The 12,432-nt window shown below is 52.4% G+C and overlaps 6 protein-coding genes across 6 annotated transcripts; 2 read left to right on the forward strand and 4 right to left on the reverse strand.

The window, feature by feature from the left end:
- Nucleotides 1-565: 565 nt before the first annotated feature.
- Nucleotides 566-3,025, reverse strand: BDW74DRAFT_182801 (regulatory protein alcR; the record flags this gene model as incomplete). Its single annotated transcript, XM_073730352.1, has 1 exon — nucleotides 566-3,025. One exon carries the CDS (start codon nucleotides 3,023-3,025, stop codon nucleotides 566-568), a length of 2,460 nt encoding a protein of 819 aa, XP_073579196.1.
- A 996-nt stretch (nucleotides 3,026-4,021) lies between these two features.
- Nucleotides 4,022-5,363, reverse strand: BDW74DRAFT_188298 (zinc-dependent alcohol dehydrogenase). The gene is made up of 3 exons (XM_073731686.1): nucleotides 4,679-5,363; nucleotides 4,266-4,620; nucleotides 4,022-4,207 (listed from the first exon to the last, which is right to left on the reverse strand). The coding sequence occupies exons 1-3, from the start codon at nucleotides 5,327-5,329 to the stop codon at nucleotides 4,161-4,163; spliced, it is 1,053 nt and encodes a 350-aa protein (XP_073579197.1). The 5' UTR covers nucleotides 5,330-5,363; the 3' UTR covers nucleotides 4,022-4,160.
- A 637-nt stretch (nucleotides 5,364-6,000) lies between these two features.
- BDW74DRAFT_95671 (uncharacterized protein) lies at nucleotides 6,001-6,935 on the reverse strand. Its single transcript, XM_073734160.1, has one exon. It carries the CDS (start codon nucleotides 6,753-6,755, stop codon nucleotides 6,108-6,110), a length of 648 nt encoding a protein of 215 aa, XP_073579198.1. The 5' UTR covers nucleotides 6,756-6,935; the 3' UTR covers nucleotides 6,001-6,107.
- A 595-nt stretch (nucleotides 6,936-7,530) lies between these two features.
- BDW74DRAFT_182803 (transcriptional activator of ethanol catabolism AlcS) lies at nucleotides 7,531-8,769 on the forward strand (the record flags this gene model as incomplete). Its single annotated transcript, XM_073730353.1, has 8 exons — nucleotides 7,531-7,694; nucleotides 7,744-7,833; nucleotides 7,894-7,994; nucleotides 8,053-8,106; nucleotides 8,170-8,238; nucleotides 8,299-8,474; nucleotides 8,540-8,673; nucleotides 8,730-8,769. The coding sequence occupies 8 exons, from the start codon at nucleotides 7,531-7,533 to the stop codon at nucleotides 8,767-8,769; spliced, it is 828 nt and encodes a 275-aa protein (XP_073579199.1).
- Nucleotides 8,770-9,293: 524 nt separating this feature from the next.
- BDW74DRAFT_161971 (sulfotransferase family protein) lies at nucleotides 9,294-10,425 on the forward strand. Its single transcript, XM_073725867.1, has 2 exons — nucleotides 9,294-10,011; nucleotides 10,073-10,425. Exons 1-2 carry the CDS (start codon nucleotides 9,350-9,352, stop codon nucleotides 10,377-10,379), a joined length of 969 nt encoding a protein of 322 aa, XP_073579200.1. The 5' UTR covers nucleotides 9,294-9,349; the 3' UTR covers nucleotides 10,380-10,425.
- A 98-nt stretch (nucleotides 10,426-10,523) lies between these two features.
- BDW74DRAFT_182805 (NAD(P)/FAD-dependent oxidoreductase) lies at nucleotides 10,524-11,966 on the reverse strand (the record flags this gene model as incomplete). The annotated part of the gene is made up of 3 exons (XM_073730354.1): nucleotides 10,524-11,045; nucleotides 11,110-11,738; nucleotides 11,792-11,966. The coding sequence occupies 3 exons, from the start codon at nucleotides 11,964-11,966 to the stop codon at nucleotides 10,524-10,526; spliced, it is 1,326 nt and encodes a 441-aa protein (XP_073579201.1).
- Nucleotides 11,967-12,432: the final 466 nt, after the last annotated feature.

Genomic DNA, 12,432 nt, shown 5'->3' on the forward strand with positions numbered 1-12,432 from the left:
ATCCCAAAGTCCGGATTAGTAAGAGCCGTGGCAGTCTCAACAGGTATCCGGGATGCTTCCATGATTTAAACCCCTGGGCAAACAGGGGTATGATCCTCTCCGCCCCCGCCAGTGTCGCCTCGCTCGATTTTTATCGCGGTTTCGACGCCATGTGCCATGGAAGCTGTGTGGTTTGTTCCTGATCCATGCCAAACTATCTCTGCCTGCCTTGGAAAGGGTTTTATTCGCCGCCACCCTCCCCGGGCTATCATTGTTTGCGCGGGGTGATACCCCAACTGACTTGGGATACTTGTAGATCAACTCCCAGGATATTCTAGGCAGCAGCCTCATGCGTCAACGTTTTTCAACGCCCTTGTTTATTGGAGTAGGTTACTCATGGGTTGAGCGTTAGGTCAGAGCGCAACCTGGCCAACGCATAAATTGGTACCTCGGCTAATGCTGAGGGGTAAGCCTTCATATCCTGGAGACTAGACTGATTGCGCAGAGGGAAGCGTCGGCGCGGTGCGAGATTGGAGTCGAAGCCCTCTTGCTTTCAAATAATCTTCCTTCTACATTGGGTGGAAAGCTACGTCTTCGCCTCCAGACCCTTCTCCAGATCCCCCGCAACAAGCCTCGCCATATCCGATTTTCGGCCTAAATACTGCAGCGCCCGAGTGCAATAGTCACAATTCTGCCTCAGCTGAAGGTATCCCGCCAAAGCTCCTTGCTCACCATCCAAACAATCAAGGAGGATATACGCAGCTCTGGCAAAAGAATGGATCAGGACGACTGTCCACGGTTCAACCAGAAACGCGACTTCAGTGAGGGAATCGTGAAAGTGGCGCTCCATAGCTGGATTGAAGGCTTTCTCTTGCTCTTGAGACCGAAGCGATGAGCGCGCGAGCGCACTGACAGCCAACGCATTATCGAGCCGAAGTTTCGTGATGAGCTCCTTCCGGTGGTTATGAATATCGGAGTAATCCATGTCGCGGTCGACACTCTCCAGGACATCCGCCAACAACATCGCAGCAAGATGCCAATGTCCGTCTAGTATAACATACCACGACTGGATGCGTGATGGAAGAAGTTTGTGGTTTACGACGCAATCCTGCATGAAGGGTTGGTACTTTGCCGTCCAGTGGTGATAGACGTGCATCGCTCTTTGGATGGCTGCTTCGAGCCGCGCAGGACTCGCGCCTCGGTATAGGAGTGTTTGGAGCTGGGTTACGCGCCGGTAGAGGAGGACCTTGACGGGCGTTGCAGACGAGAGAACCGCTGCTGCTTCTTCGTACGTACAGGGCCAGCGAGTAAGTTGTTCATGGAGAGATCTTCCAGGAGAATGTCGATGGTGGGGTGGGTTTTGCAGGAAGAGATCGCCCCAAACATCGGTATTGCCTTTGTTTGGTGGAGCAGACGACACTGGCTCCCAGCAGTCCAGATTGATTGGGGGATCAGATTCGAATGCTATCCGTGAATATGAGATTTGGCTATCCTCATCGGAGACCACGAGTGGACGTTGGTACATCGCAGCACTCAACGTATCGAACATTATCCCGAGCCAGAATATCAGGCCCAGTGTACTGCGATGTTCGTCGTTCGATATAATCGGGTCCAGCTGCGTGCTTTGAGATGACGGACTTGGTTCTTGTAGTATATCTGCGAGTGTCGATGCCACTAATCCCCGGCGCACCTCGGTTACTCTTGGCCGAGCCTCACGCTGCATTCGCGCAAACTTATGCTTGAATGTATATATCTGGCGGTTGGCGGCTTCCAAGAAAACAGGAGCACTGTCATGCTCCAGCAGCTGACTGAGACGGGTATCAGACCCCTGACTGTCACTTTCATCGAGCACACTCTGGGTAAGGGAGAAGATGATGTTCGCGAAGATCACCCTGAAAGAAGGAATCCCGGTCGAGTGCTGCAACGCATGGCGTGCTTCATTCCAGGTATACCTCCTAATAGCCCTCTCATCAGCGGCTATATCCGCTGGTACCGATGACCCAGGTCCCCTCTGGGCATGTTGAGTCCATTGCGACGCAAACGCTACGATTGCCAGATGCAGCGCCCGCGCCGCGGTCTTATCTTCCTCCAGGCTCAAGGCCCTGCCCCGGAGCGAGGCCGATACTCGGTCCAGCCGGCATACCCGGATGCACATTCTGTTCGACCAGCTCGGGCCCCATTCCTGCTTTTGTTGTGTTGGAAGTAGGTAGTTCAGCTGGTCGGAGTAGGGGCAGTTGTGCTCTGTCAGCCAGCAGGATAAGGCATTCTCCATACTATCGTGATAGATGCGCATTAGATTCTTCGTCATTGTTGAGCGGGCGTACTGCTGCGCGGTGCTGCTGGATGCGAGGCAAATTCTCTGAGATGATTGGCGCGAAGGCCGCCGAGGCCAGGGTAAGTTATAGTCTGTATCATGAGTTGAGTTGGATGATTGTTCGTCCAGCTCGGGGAACAGGTCAGACAAGGTCGGACTTCGAGGACGATAGGAGAAATTTTGCGGGCTGAGAGGACTGTATGGCTTCTCGGGTTGTCCAGCTACCTGATGGAGCTGCCAGTCACCGGGAGCGCTTAGGTCGAATGGAAAGGGCGTCTCAGTCTGATCTCCCGTTGCACCTTCCACATGGACCGGGATGGAGAATTGGCTGAAGTCAAAGAGCTCACTGGGATGGGAGATTAACTCCGCGCTCCAGCTTGGGAGGGTATTGAAAGTGCCTATCGGTGCATCGGTATTCTCGCTCTCTGGGGTGGGAATAGCAGTAGCAGTAACGACACCTGTTGGTTCAAATGCTGTGGACGAGCTCATCGACTTTCTCGTCCTCTTTCGAGGCGCGGCTTGCCTGGTCCTCGCTGCTTGTGAGAGCGCCCAGGTAAATGTGCAGTCTTTCTTCCAGCGCTTGCAATTCGAGCAAGTCAGGCTGGCCTCGTTTCGGATCTCCTGCGACCCAACGAATATTAGATTCTGATCCCACTCCATGTCGCTGATGGGATTCGAAGCCGATGTCGGCGGCTTACCGGAGCATCGCAGCGCCTCTTTCCCTTGCGACATGGGTCGCAGCTGTGGTTTTGTCGTCGACGAGTGTCTGCCATAATTCCTCTTCGGGTGAACTGAATTAACTGAATCCTTGGGCGGCGAGAGATCTGGACTCCCCTATCCCCAGACGAGAGATCCTGGGGAAGGATCATGCGGGGTTAAGGCACATGACCAGCCCCTGTTCAGTGTTCGCATTGCCATCGCCAAGGGGAAGCGGGGTTGCTGCGTCCCATGGCCAATGGTAGCGTGCTGATCCTGGGGAAGGGCCACTAGTGATGCATGGGGATGGGGATCTCCGGACACCCGAGTCCCGGGTCCCAAGATATGGAAAGATGCTACGGGGTAAGTCCATGATCTTGATATAGTTGGTGAAGAAATATGCTGCGCCAGCTTGGAGACCCATTCACAAATTCCGATCGGTGCCTGAAACACCTGGACACGGCTTGACACTGTTCACAGGCCACCAAGAAAGCCTTAGTGGGCGGGAAGATAGTTGGATACGGATATGCTGGACGCAATCGAAAAAAGCATCCGCAGCTTGCACGGACAACCAACAGTGTGCTGGATAGGATGCCTTAATACCTACCTGCCTCCTTGGGGACCTCGCTGCACAACCCTCGTAGTTAACTGTTGACCCACTATTGGCCATGCAACCCTAACCCGTGCGGCTCCGCATAGCCACCCTCGTTCCGCGTAAGCCGCTGCCAGAAGCCCCAATGAAGTACACAAAAAATTCCCTCTGTCCGAGATCGATCAGGATGACATTAGAGTCTGAGCGCTCGAGGAGCGAAAATTCTCTCGTCATACGATAAGGTGTCCAAACTGTTCGACAAAAACGGTTTCCACGGGGTTGGACCTTCTCTCAACCACCACTAAAGATCCCTTTCCTATTCATTTTTGTCCTTGCCCTTCAACAACAATTAGCAATTCTTCGACACCCTGCGCTAGGCCAGAAATAAGCTACAAGCAGCGCCGGAGAATAATGCAGCTGCATACCATTATTTTAGCGTCTGAATAACAACGTGGATTGCTCGAGTTCGCCATTAAATGGGGATGACTTTGCATTTAGAGCATAATGACGCAAACTCAACAACTATATACACCATTGAATCATAATCAATTCAATAAAGAAACGTAGAGCCTCCATCGTTTACTCCGGCATCTCAAGGACATATCGACCAGCGATCTTTCCTTGCTCTGCGAACAGTCAGTACAGAACCGCAGCAAGGCAAAATTTGGAGAAGAGGGGACTCACCCATCAACTCAAAGATCTTCGGCAGATCTTCGAGAGGAGCAGTCTTGAACGGAGCTTTGATCAGGCCACGGGCAAAGAAGTCCAGGGCCTCAACTCCATCCTGGCGATTGCCCACATAACTGCCCTTGATACTGATCATCCGGAGAACAGTATTCAGAACAGGGGCCTTGAGATACGCATCCGGCGGCAATCCAATGGCGATGATCGTTCCGCGCGACCGGACATATTCAGTCGCTTGCTGGAATGGCTTTTCGGATACAGCGAGAAGAATCACCGCGTGAGCTCCAAGACCATCGGGCGTCGCAGCCTTGACGTCCGCAACGAGATCGCTAGACTTGATAAAATCGACGAATGCCTAAACACCCCATTAGTACAACCCTCCCAACCACTCAAGGCCATAATGCTATACATACCTCCGCCCCCAAAACCTCACACATCCCCCTCTTCTCATCCCCCCCATCAACAGCCACAACCCGAATCCCCATCGCCTTCGCATACTGCAGAGCCAACGAACCCAATCCGCCACCAGCGCCCACAATCGCAACCGTCTGCCCCGGTCTCACCCCCGACTCCTTAAGCCCCTTATACACCGTAATCCCCGCACAAAGCACCGGCGCCGCCGCATCAAGCGGGACACCATCCGGTATTTTACTCGCATGACTCGCCTTGGCCAGCGCATACTGCTGGAACGTGCCGTCAACAGTGTACCCCGAGAGCTGGGCCTTCGCGCACAGCGGATCATCAGATTGCCTGCAGAACTCGCAGTCCCCGCACGAGCCATTGAGCCACTTTATGCCTGCGCGGTCGCCGATGTTGAATTCGGAGACCAGGGACCCCTTTGCCACAACTATGCCGGCGCCTTCGTGCCCGCCGACTAGCGGCATCTTCACGGGGATCGGCCAGTGGCCCATCATGGCGTGCAGGTCCGTGTGGCAGACGCCGGAGTATTTTATCTTCACGAGGATTTGGTCGGGTCCGGGCTTTGGGACGGGGATTTGTTTGTATTCGAGCGGGCCGCCAATGCGGGGGGCGACTTGGGCCCACTGGGTTGAGGGGAGGGACATGTTAACGGAGATGGATAGAAATAGGCGATTGAAGCAAAAGACGAGAATGGAGTAATCGAGTAGATAATGATTGATTTGATTGCTTGATGCTTGATTGCTGAGGATTATTGTGAGAACCTTGGGGTCCTTTATAGATCGGTCTGCGGATAGGGCATTCTGGAGAAAGAGGGGGTCGGTCGGCTACGGGGCCCCGCTTGGTTGCGATATCTGATGCAAATGGTCTCCGATACTGTTAGATTGGGGTGTTTTATCTAACGAATTATCAAAATTGGGCAGGTAGCCCGTATCTGGGTACGATTGCCCGGACAATGTCTACTGCTGACACGGCCGGTGCGGTTCCGCATGGCTCGGGACGCGTCCGATGCCCAGGTAGGGTGTGCGGATACAGATGGGAAGGACGGACGGCTCGGAGGCTCCCGCACCCATTGGGCCAGTAGCAAAGGAGAAGGTGATGCCATGCTATTTCGGCAACATGGCAGTTTTCATTCACTACCTGGGCTTGTGTCAGTGGGCTTGTGTCCAAGGGCAAGGGATGCCGCAAAAGTACTGATACTGGCTGAGGCACTGGAGATAGAAAAGAAAGCGATCGGGAGTTTATTGACGCATTTGCGGAACTAGACGATAGAGAAGCAAATCTCCTAATGGAATTGAAGAGACAAATACACGACGGTCGCAGAGGTACACTGTTCGTCCCGAGGCAGGCCTCCCGGCCCCGTCCTCGAGCCTAAAAATCTCGATTTATGCTTGCTGGCATTGTATTACTTGAGAAATCTGATTCTCATTGAGCCTCATCGGGAAAAAATGTACTGGACCATCCAACACTAATCGAGAAGCCGTCGTGAATATTGGGTCCATTTATCCCATCGTCGTTCTGGCGACCCGCGCCCCGGATACCGTTCGATGATCGCGGACGAACGACATCGAATGCCAACATCTCTGCCAGGATCCCTTCAAATATATTGACCTCCCTTGGTGCATCATAAGCTCCTTGAACCTTCCTCCTTTTACATTGGTCTGACCGTCCCTTTGTCCCAGATAAGACACCACCCCCTTCAATAGATGAATCCTCACGGGCGAAGGGTGTATCGGTTGGTTGTTCAGATACCGCCGTCCGCTGCGAGCCTTTGGGACCCGCACTCTCTTCGAGGCTTCCACGTATGAGTAGGCTAGGGTCGACGCAGGTGTACTTGGGTTGGCATTCTGTTAACCTTGCACAGCCGTTGTCATCATTAACATCGTGGCCGGGGCCATGAGGCAACATTGGACATTCAAGATCGCGAATGCTGCACGGGGGCTTTGGGTCTTGCTGAAATTGATCTTCTGTCATAACACACCAGGTACATTTTCTCGTCGTAGTCGATAAAAATGATGGCATCGGACCATTTGTGTACTGCGTTGTCCACGCATGGAGGAAAGGATCGCCCATCGTGGGAACGAGGAGAGGTAACAGTCCGAGCGACCTGCTTGCGATCGATAAGACGCAGAGTTGGCTGACCGATGCTGAAGTGGCACAGTGCGTCGTACGACCTTCTTCCCTGCACTAAGATCCTTCATTGACATCAACAGTCCTGGATAATGGTAAATGCTTTGAAAAGCTCTCAACCCCCCTGGGCTTGTAGTATGCCGTAGGCATTGACAGATGTACTATCATTTCCAGTCTCGAAACAGACGTCATACGATGCACTAGGGAAGCCAAGATGCGGAGACGCTTACACCCCGCATGCCTTGGGGCATCTAGGGCAGATCATCCCATCCGTGCGGGTCCGCATCGGTCGAGCCACGTCAAAGATGCGGATGCGGGGCCATTGCCTAGATGCCCAGGTGTTTGGGTAGCGGGCTATGATCGGATTCGATATATGGTTTCCTGAAGCAGGAGCTTTCCCCGCATTTCCTATACTCAAACGACGCTGGGACTGGATGAGCTCGATCTTAGTTCCCCGCATTAGACTCGGCAGGATCGAGGACCAACAGGTGTAAGGAATGTACAATGCGATTAACTCCATATTTCCTCTGCAGCATCCAATGAGATGCCAACCCCGGTGTCGGGATCACCGTGATCAATTTTCTAATAAGCATAATGCTCCCCACGTCGACGTCCGAAACCCCATGGTTATCTTGTTCTCTCCTACAAATCTTGGGGCCTTGTGCAATTCTGATAGCTACATTCCAGGTCATAGCAATCATCCATTGAGAACAGCACGATGACCAGCGACATCAGCCATAATGGCGAGACCAAGGGCTACCCCCTTGCTCATGTTCCTACCTCAGTCACCCTCTCGGCTGAGCAGTTCGAGAAGCTATATCTCTCACCCATGACGCGCCAGCAGCCGACCCTAGCCAGGAGAGTGGGCAATCCAACGCCATTGTGAGTCCTGATATCCTCGAGCTCATAACATAACTGACACTGTTTTCAGGGCACTGGGCGGCTTCGTCATCACTACGACTCCATTGTCATGCTGTTTGATGGCCTGGCGAGGTTCAAGTGGCAACGGCATAGCTTTCGTGTAAGTGTAGCCGAACGAGCTTTCTCATGGCATAAGGTTCCATCTTACTCACAAGTACAGCGGACCGATCGTCTTCCTCGGAGGGCTCCTACTGCTCATCACAAGTATTTTGGAGTTCATCCTGGGTAATACATTTCCCTGCGTTGTGTTTGGGACCATCGGTACGTCAAACATGTCGAGACTGGCCCAATCATTAATCATACTAACATCGGTTATTAGGAGGCTTCTGGTTTGCGTTCGCAGCTACTATGATCCCTTCGTTCAATGCAGCGGGTAAGTCCGGTCTCCATCACAACGTTAGTCAACTGAGCACTATGCTAATACTACTACTGGCAGCTCCCTACTCCTCGTCCGGGGCTAGTACAGCAGAAGGCCTCGCTGACATGAGTTTCATGAATACTTATGGTACGTTGCTTTCTCGCACTACGCTAAACCCCTTGCTATTCCATACTTACCTTTCGTCAGCATTCCTCTTTATCACAATGGCCATCCTAATGCTCATCTTCCTTATCTGTGCTACCCGCACTAACCTAGTCTACACCTTCATCTTCCTCAACCTGTTTCTCGTCTTTATCCTCTTATCAGCGGGTTACTGGTCTCTCGGGGAGGGTCACGCCGTGGTCGGAAGTAGATGTGTCAAGGTATATGAACCAAAACCATGGATCGCCCCGATTTCATCTCCACTAATCTTGTTCGTTTCTTGTAGGGCGCTGGGGCCACATTGTTTGTTGCTAGCCTGCTGGGCTTTTACCTTCTCATCGCTCAACTATTCGACGCGGTTGGGTTGCCGATCACACTGCCGGTCGGTGACCTGGAAGGGTCCTGGAATCGATATGAAAAGTAAGTAGTGAAGCTATCAGATGCGTACGTTCCATGCTGACGGATGGCTCTTCAAGGCATGGGGTATCTGATGGGCAGTCAGAAGTGGCTGTTTAGTATGGCTTGAGTTAGGCTAATCTGATCGAGTTCAAATGCTCCATAAGCTTCTCTATGAAGTGGCGTTCAATGGTTTTTTTTTTTTTTTTTTTTTTTTTTTTTTTTTTTTTGGCGCTCCGAGTGCCAAACCTATGAATGTTGAATGATGGATGGATTGGCTCATCATCTATCAAAACTTGAAACCCAGCTTTGCGATTCTAGCTCTGGGAGTTGTATTTTGTACCTTCGTGGATTGATGTGGTACACCGAAATATATTTTGGACCACGTTTCAAAAAAGGGAAAGACGTACTGAGGTAGTGATCCATGGATAGTTGCATGTCGTATTCCTACAGAAGAACAGATCTTGACGCGGTACAATTGCGAGATACAAGGATTGAATCCTCAAAACTCTTTGCGACTGCTATGACGACATATAAAAAAATAAAGCTATCCCTGACCCTGCCTAGCCGCGCACAGCCCCCCCTGTTCCCCCTTAATAATCTCCACCCCTCGATCAACCACGCCAGGTCTCAGCCACGATCAGATTTAATCACCATATACTTTACTTCCTCGCTATTTCGACCAGAATAGGTATTCAAGATGCGCGACTTCCTCGAAAAATACATCTACACCCTCCCCCCTCAACCCCCGCGCCCGCGCAAAATGCCCATGCGCGTGCTGGCGCTAGGCATGTCACGCTCAGGCACGGAGTCACTCCGCCGCGCGCTCCAAATCCTCGGCTACGACCACGTCTACCACGGCTTCGACATGAGCGAGAATGCGCCCATGCAATGGAAACAATGGGCTCTGCTCGGTCGTCGGAAATACGGCATTTCACCAGAAGGGTCAAAACACAGCGGTGATCCCAAGATTAGCCGCGAAGACTTCGATGAGATATTGGGCCACGCTGAAGCAGTTACAGACCAGCCGTGCTCAATTTTTGCACCGGAGTTGATTAATGCGTATCCTGAGGCCAAGGTTATTCTGAACCATCGCGATGTGGACGCTTGGTACAAGAGTATCTGTGCCTTGATTCTCCCGCATGCGAGGGGGTTCTGGTATCATGTTCTGCCGTGGTTTCAAAGCGATATGTATTGGGCTGTGCAGTATACGCTGCACTGCTTTAATATATTCTTTTATGGAAATCTTGAGAGAAATGGGAAGTGGGTTTATCGGCAGCATTGCGATGCTATTAAGGGGAGGGTTGAGAGGGCCAACCTGCTGGTTTGGACGGTTAATGATGGGTGGGGGCCGCTTTGCGAGTAGGTTCAGTTTGCTCTCAGGTGTATGGGATGGTGATGGTATATTGACCAGTTCTTCTAGATTCCTCGATAAACCCATCCCCGACGAGCCCTTTCCTGCTGGGAACACGCTAGAGACAACGAATCGGCGGTATGACAAGAACATGGTGCGGATTGGGATTATCGCGGCGAGGAATTTTGCTATCTTTGTTCTTGTTGTCGCTGTTGTGATTGGACTGTACTATAAGTATGTGCCCGCGTACTGCATTGGATATGTCTACCGGTCCACGGGGTTCGGTGATGACCAGAATTGCCCGGTTTTATTCCAGGGGAAAAGGCAGGGGCCGTCTGGTGCGAGGATAGTTAGCTTTCGTGGAGAGTATGCTTAGTAGGTATGTTATGGACCTAACATATTCTTAATTTGCTTAGTTAAACACCTATGACCGCTTTTGAACAGAATTTGGAGTTGAAAGTCACATTGAGACGCCAATAACAGTCGCAAATTGACGTTTATGTATCAGCGATCTAGATACTCATATCTTCGCCTTGTCTTCCTCCCTAACCCTCGTCCACTGCTCGACCTCCGCAAAATTGCCAACCTTCCCAATCCCCCCAAACCGGTCCTGCGTATCCTTCCAGTCCCGGCTAAGTGCCGTCTCCGGCCTCCACCGAAACCCATACTTCAACTTCTCCTCAAGCACCCCCTCCAGCGTCTCCTTAATCGCAATCCCCACAGCCGGCATCATCATAAACCCCATGCCAGACCCGCCCACCGCAACAACAAGACTCTTGTACCGCGGGTGCCGGTCAATCAGGAACTGGCGGTCCGGCGTATCGGCGTCCCAGCAGATGCGCGCGAAGGTGAAGGGGCGGTCTGCGATTTGGGGGACGGTGTCGCGGAGGAATTGCCGGGCTGCGGCTTCGGATTGAAGGGGGATTTGGTGTTTTGCGAAGGGGGTGGATTGTGGGAAGGGCTGGTTGGTTTGCGAAGGAGGGATGTTCACGTAGCCCGGGTGTTCGTCGACGAATTTGAGTTGGCCGGTGGCGTCGGGTTCCTATACTTTGTTAGAATTTGCCCAGTTTTCAGTGTGATGGGTGTTGAGGGAAGAGATGGTCTACAATGAAAAACCCACTGTTGACGTTAAACAGCACAGGCAGGTCCTTCCACAGCTTCCGCTCCTCCTCGGTCATCTGAATATGTGCGAGCGTCCAGGCCGTCGGGCGCAATTGCTTCTCAAAGTCAAGGAGCTGGTCGCTTCCTGCCCCGGCGCAGAGAATGATATGATCTGCCTTGTGCTCCTTGCCATCGAGTGTCTGCGCTCCAATGACATCGCTCCCATCAGTCGAGTACAGGAGGCTCTTGACACCTCCTTCATCGCCTGTAATGAATGCCACGCCTAGCTTCGAGGCCTCCTTGTACGCGGCTTCCAGAGTACCCCTCGCAAACACCCACCCGGCGCCCGTCTCGCGGAAGAAGCCCTTCCAACCCGGAAAGTCGCCTGTTAGAACTCCCTCCGGCATTGTACCCTTGAAGTCCTCCGCAGTGTTAAGCAGGCGGAGTTTATCCGGACAGGTCGCAATATAGTTGTCGACGTGGGGTCTTGCGGAGTCTTGGCTCGCGGCCATGATGAAGCCCGTTGGGTGGTAGAAGGGGCGGAAGACAGGGTCGTTTTTCCACGCCTCTGTGGTGACCTGGTGCATTCTGTTCCAGACGTATTGCTCCGGCGTGTCTTTGTCGGATGGGGCGCCTGCGATATGTTAGATTAGAGCAATAGAATGAAAATAGTGTGGGGGGACGCACCTTCCTCCATAATCTTATTAACGTCATTTCCGGCGGCAGTAGGCGAGGGGATCGGGCTGCGCTCGAGAACAGTGACATTTTTGTAGTCAGCCCTTGCGAGGTTGAGGGCTGTACTGCAGCCCCAGGTGCCGCCGCCGATGATGAGGATTGCAGAGTCTTTCGTTAGTTGGGGCATTTTTGCGGGTTGGTGGTGGTTTCGCTGAGATGGGACGTTGAGGTAGTGGTGCTATTTAAACAGCTGGCAGGTACGGTCCCCGCGGCGCAGGCTTCCAAGGTTGTGTGGGCTTATCGGCTTTGATTTGTCTCCACTGAGTGGAGGAAGGTCCTACCGAGATATGATAGGGCTTATCAAGGCAGGGCCTATATTGGGATATTAAGGTTGGGGTATCTGGACAAGAACCTTGCGGACTCTCTGGAATGGCTGACTAGAGAGATGGTTCTAAGCTCATTCATTCGATATCAGCTGTCTATCTGATTACCATTTGATCTGTGAGACGGCATTATTCCGCCAATACGTCAACTCCAACGGTTTTTAGCCGACGACACCCCCGTTTCCCCGCACTCCCAAGATATCGTCACGTCGTTATCGCCGATCTGACTACAAATCCGCTACTTGAAGGGCATACTAAGCTCTGAAAGAA

The sequence above is a fragment of the Aspergillus multicolor genome (genome assembly GCF_047715735.1).
Source record: "Aspergillus multicolor strain CBS 133.54 unplaced genomic scaffold BDW74scaffold_38, whole genome shotgun sequence".
Classification (NCBI taxonomy): Eukaryota; Fungi; Ascomycota; class Eurotiomycetes; order Eurotiales; family Aspergillaceae; genus Aspergillus; species Aspergillus multicolor.

Bases quoted from the DNA above. Each gene is read 5' to 3' on its own strand.
- BDW74DRAFT_188298 (XM_073731686.1), bottom strand. From the start codon at position 5,329: ATGTCCCTCCCCTCAACCCAGTGGGCCCAAGTCGCCCCCCGCATTGGC. The intron at 4,621-4,678 runs GTATGTATAGCA...TGGGGTGTTTAG, and splicing joins GTGAGGTTTTGGGGGCGGAG to GCATTCGTCGATTTTATCAA. The intron at 4,208-4,265 runs GTGAGTCCCCTC...GACTGTTCGCAG, and splicing joins GAAGATCTTTGAGTTGATGG to AGCAAGGAAAGATCGCTGGT.
- BDW74DRAFT_95671 (XM_073734160.1), bottom strand. From the start codon at position 6,755: ATGGGCGATCCTTTCCTCCATGCGTGGACAACGCAGTACACAAATGGT.
- BDW74DRAFT_161971 (XM_073725867.1), top strand. From the start codon at position 9,350: ATGCGCGACTTCCTCGAAAAATACATCTACACCCTCCCCCCTCAACCC. The intron at 10,012-10,072 runs GTAGGTTCAGTT...CAGTTCTTCTAG, and splicing joins GGGTGGGGGCCGCTTTGCGA to ATTCCTCGATAAACCCATCC.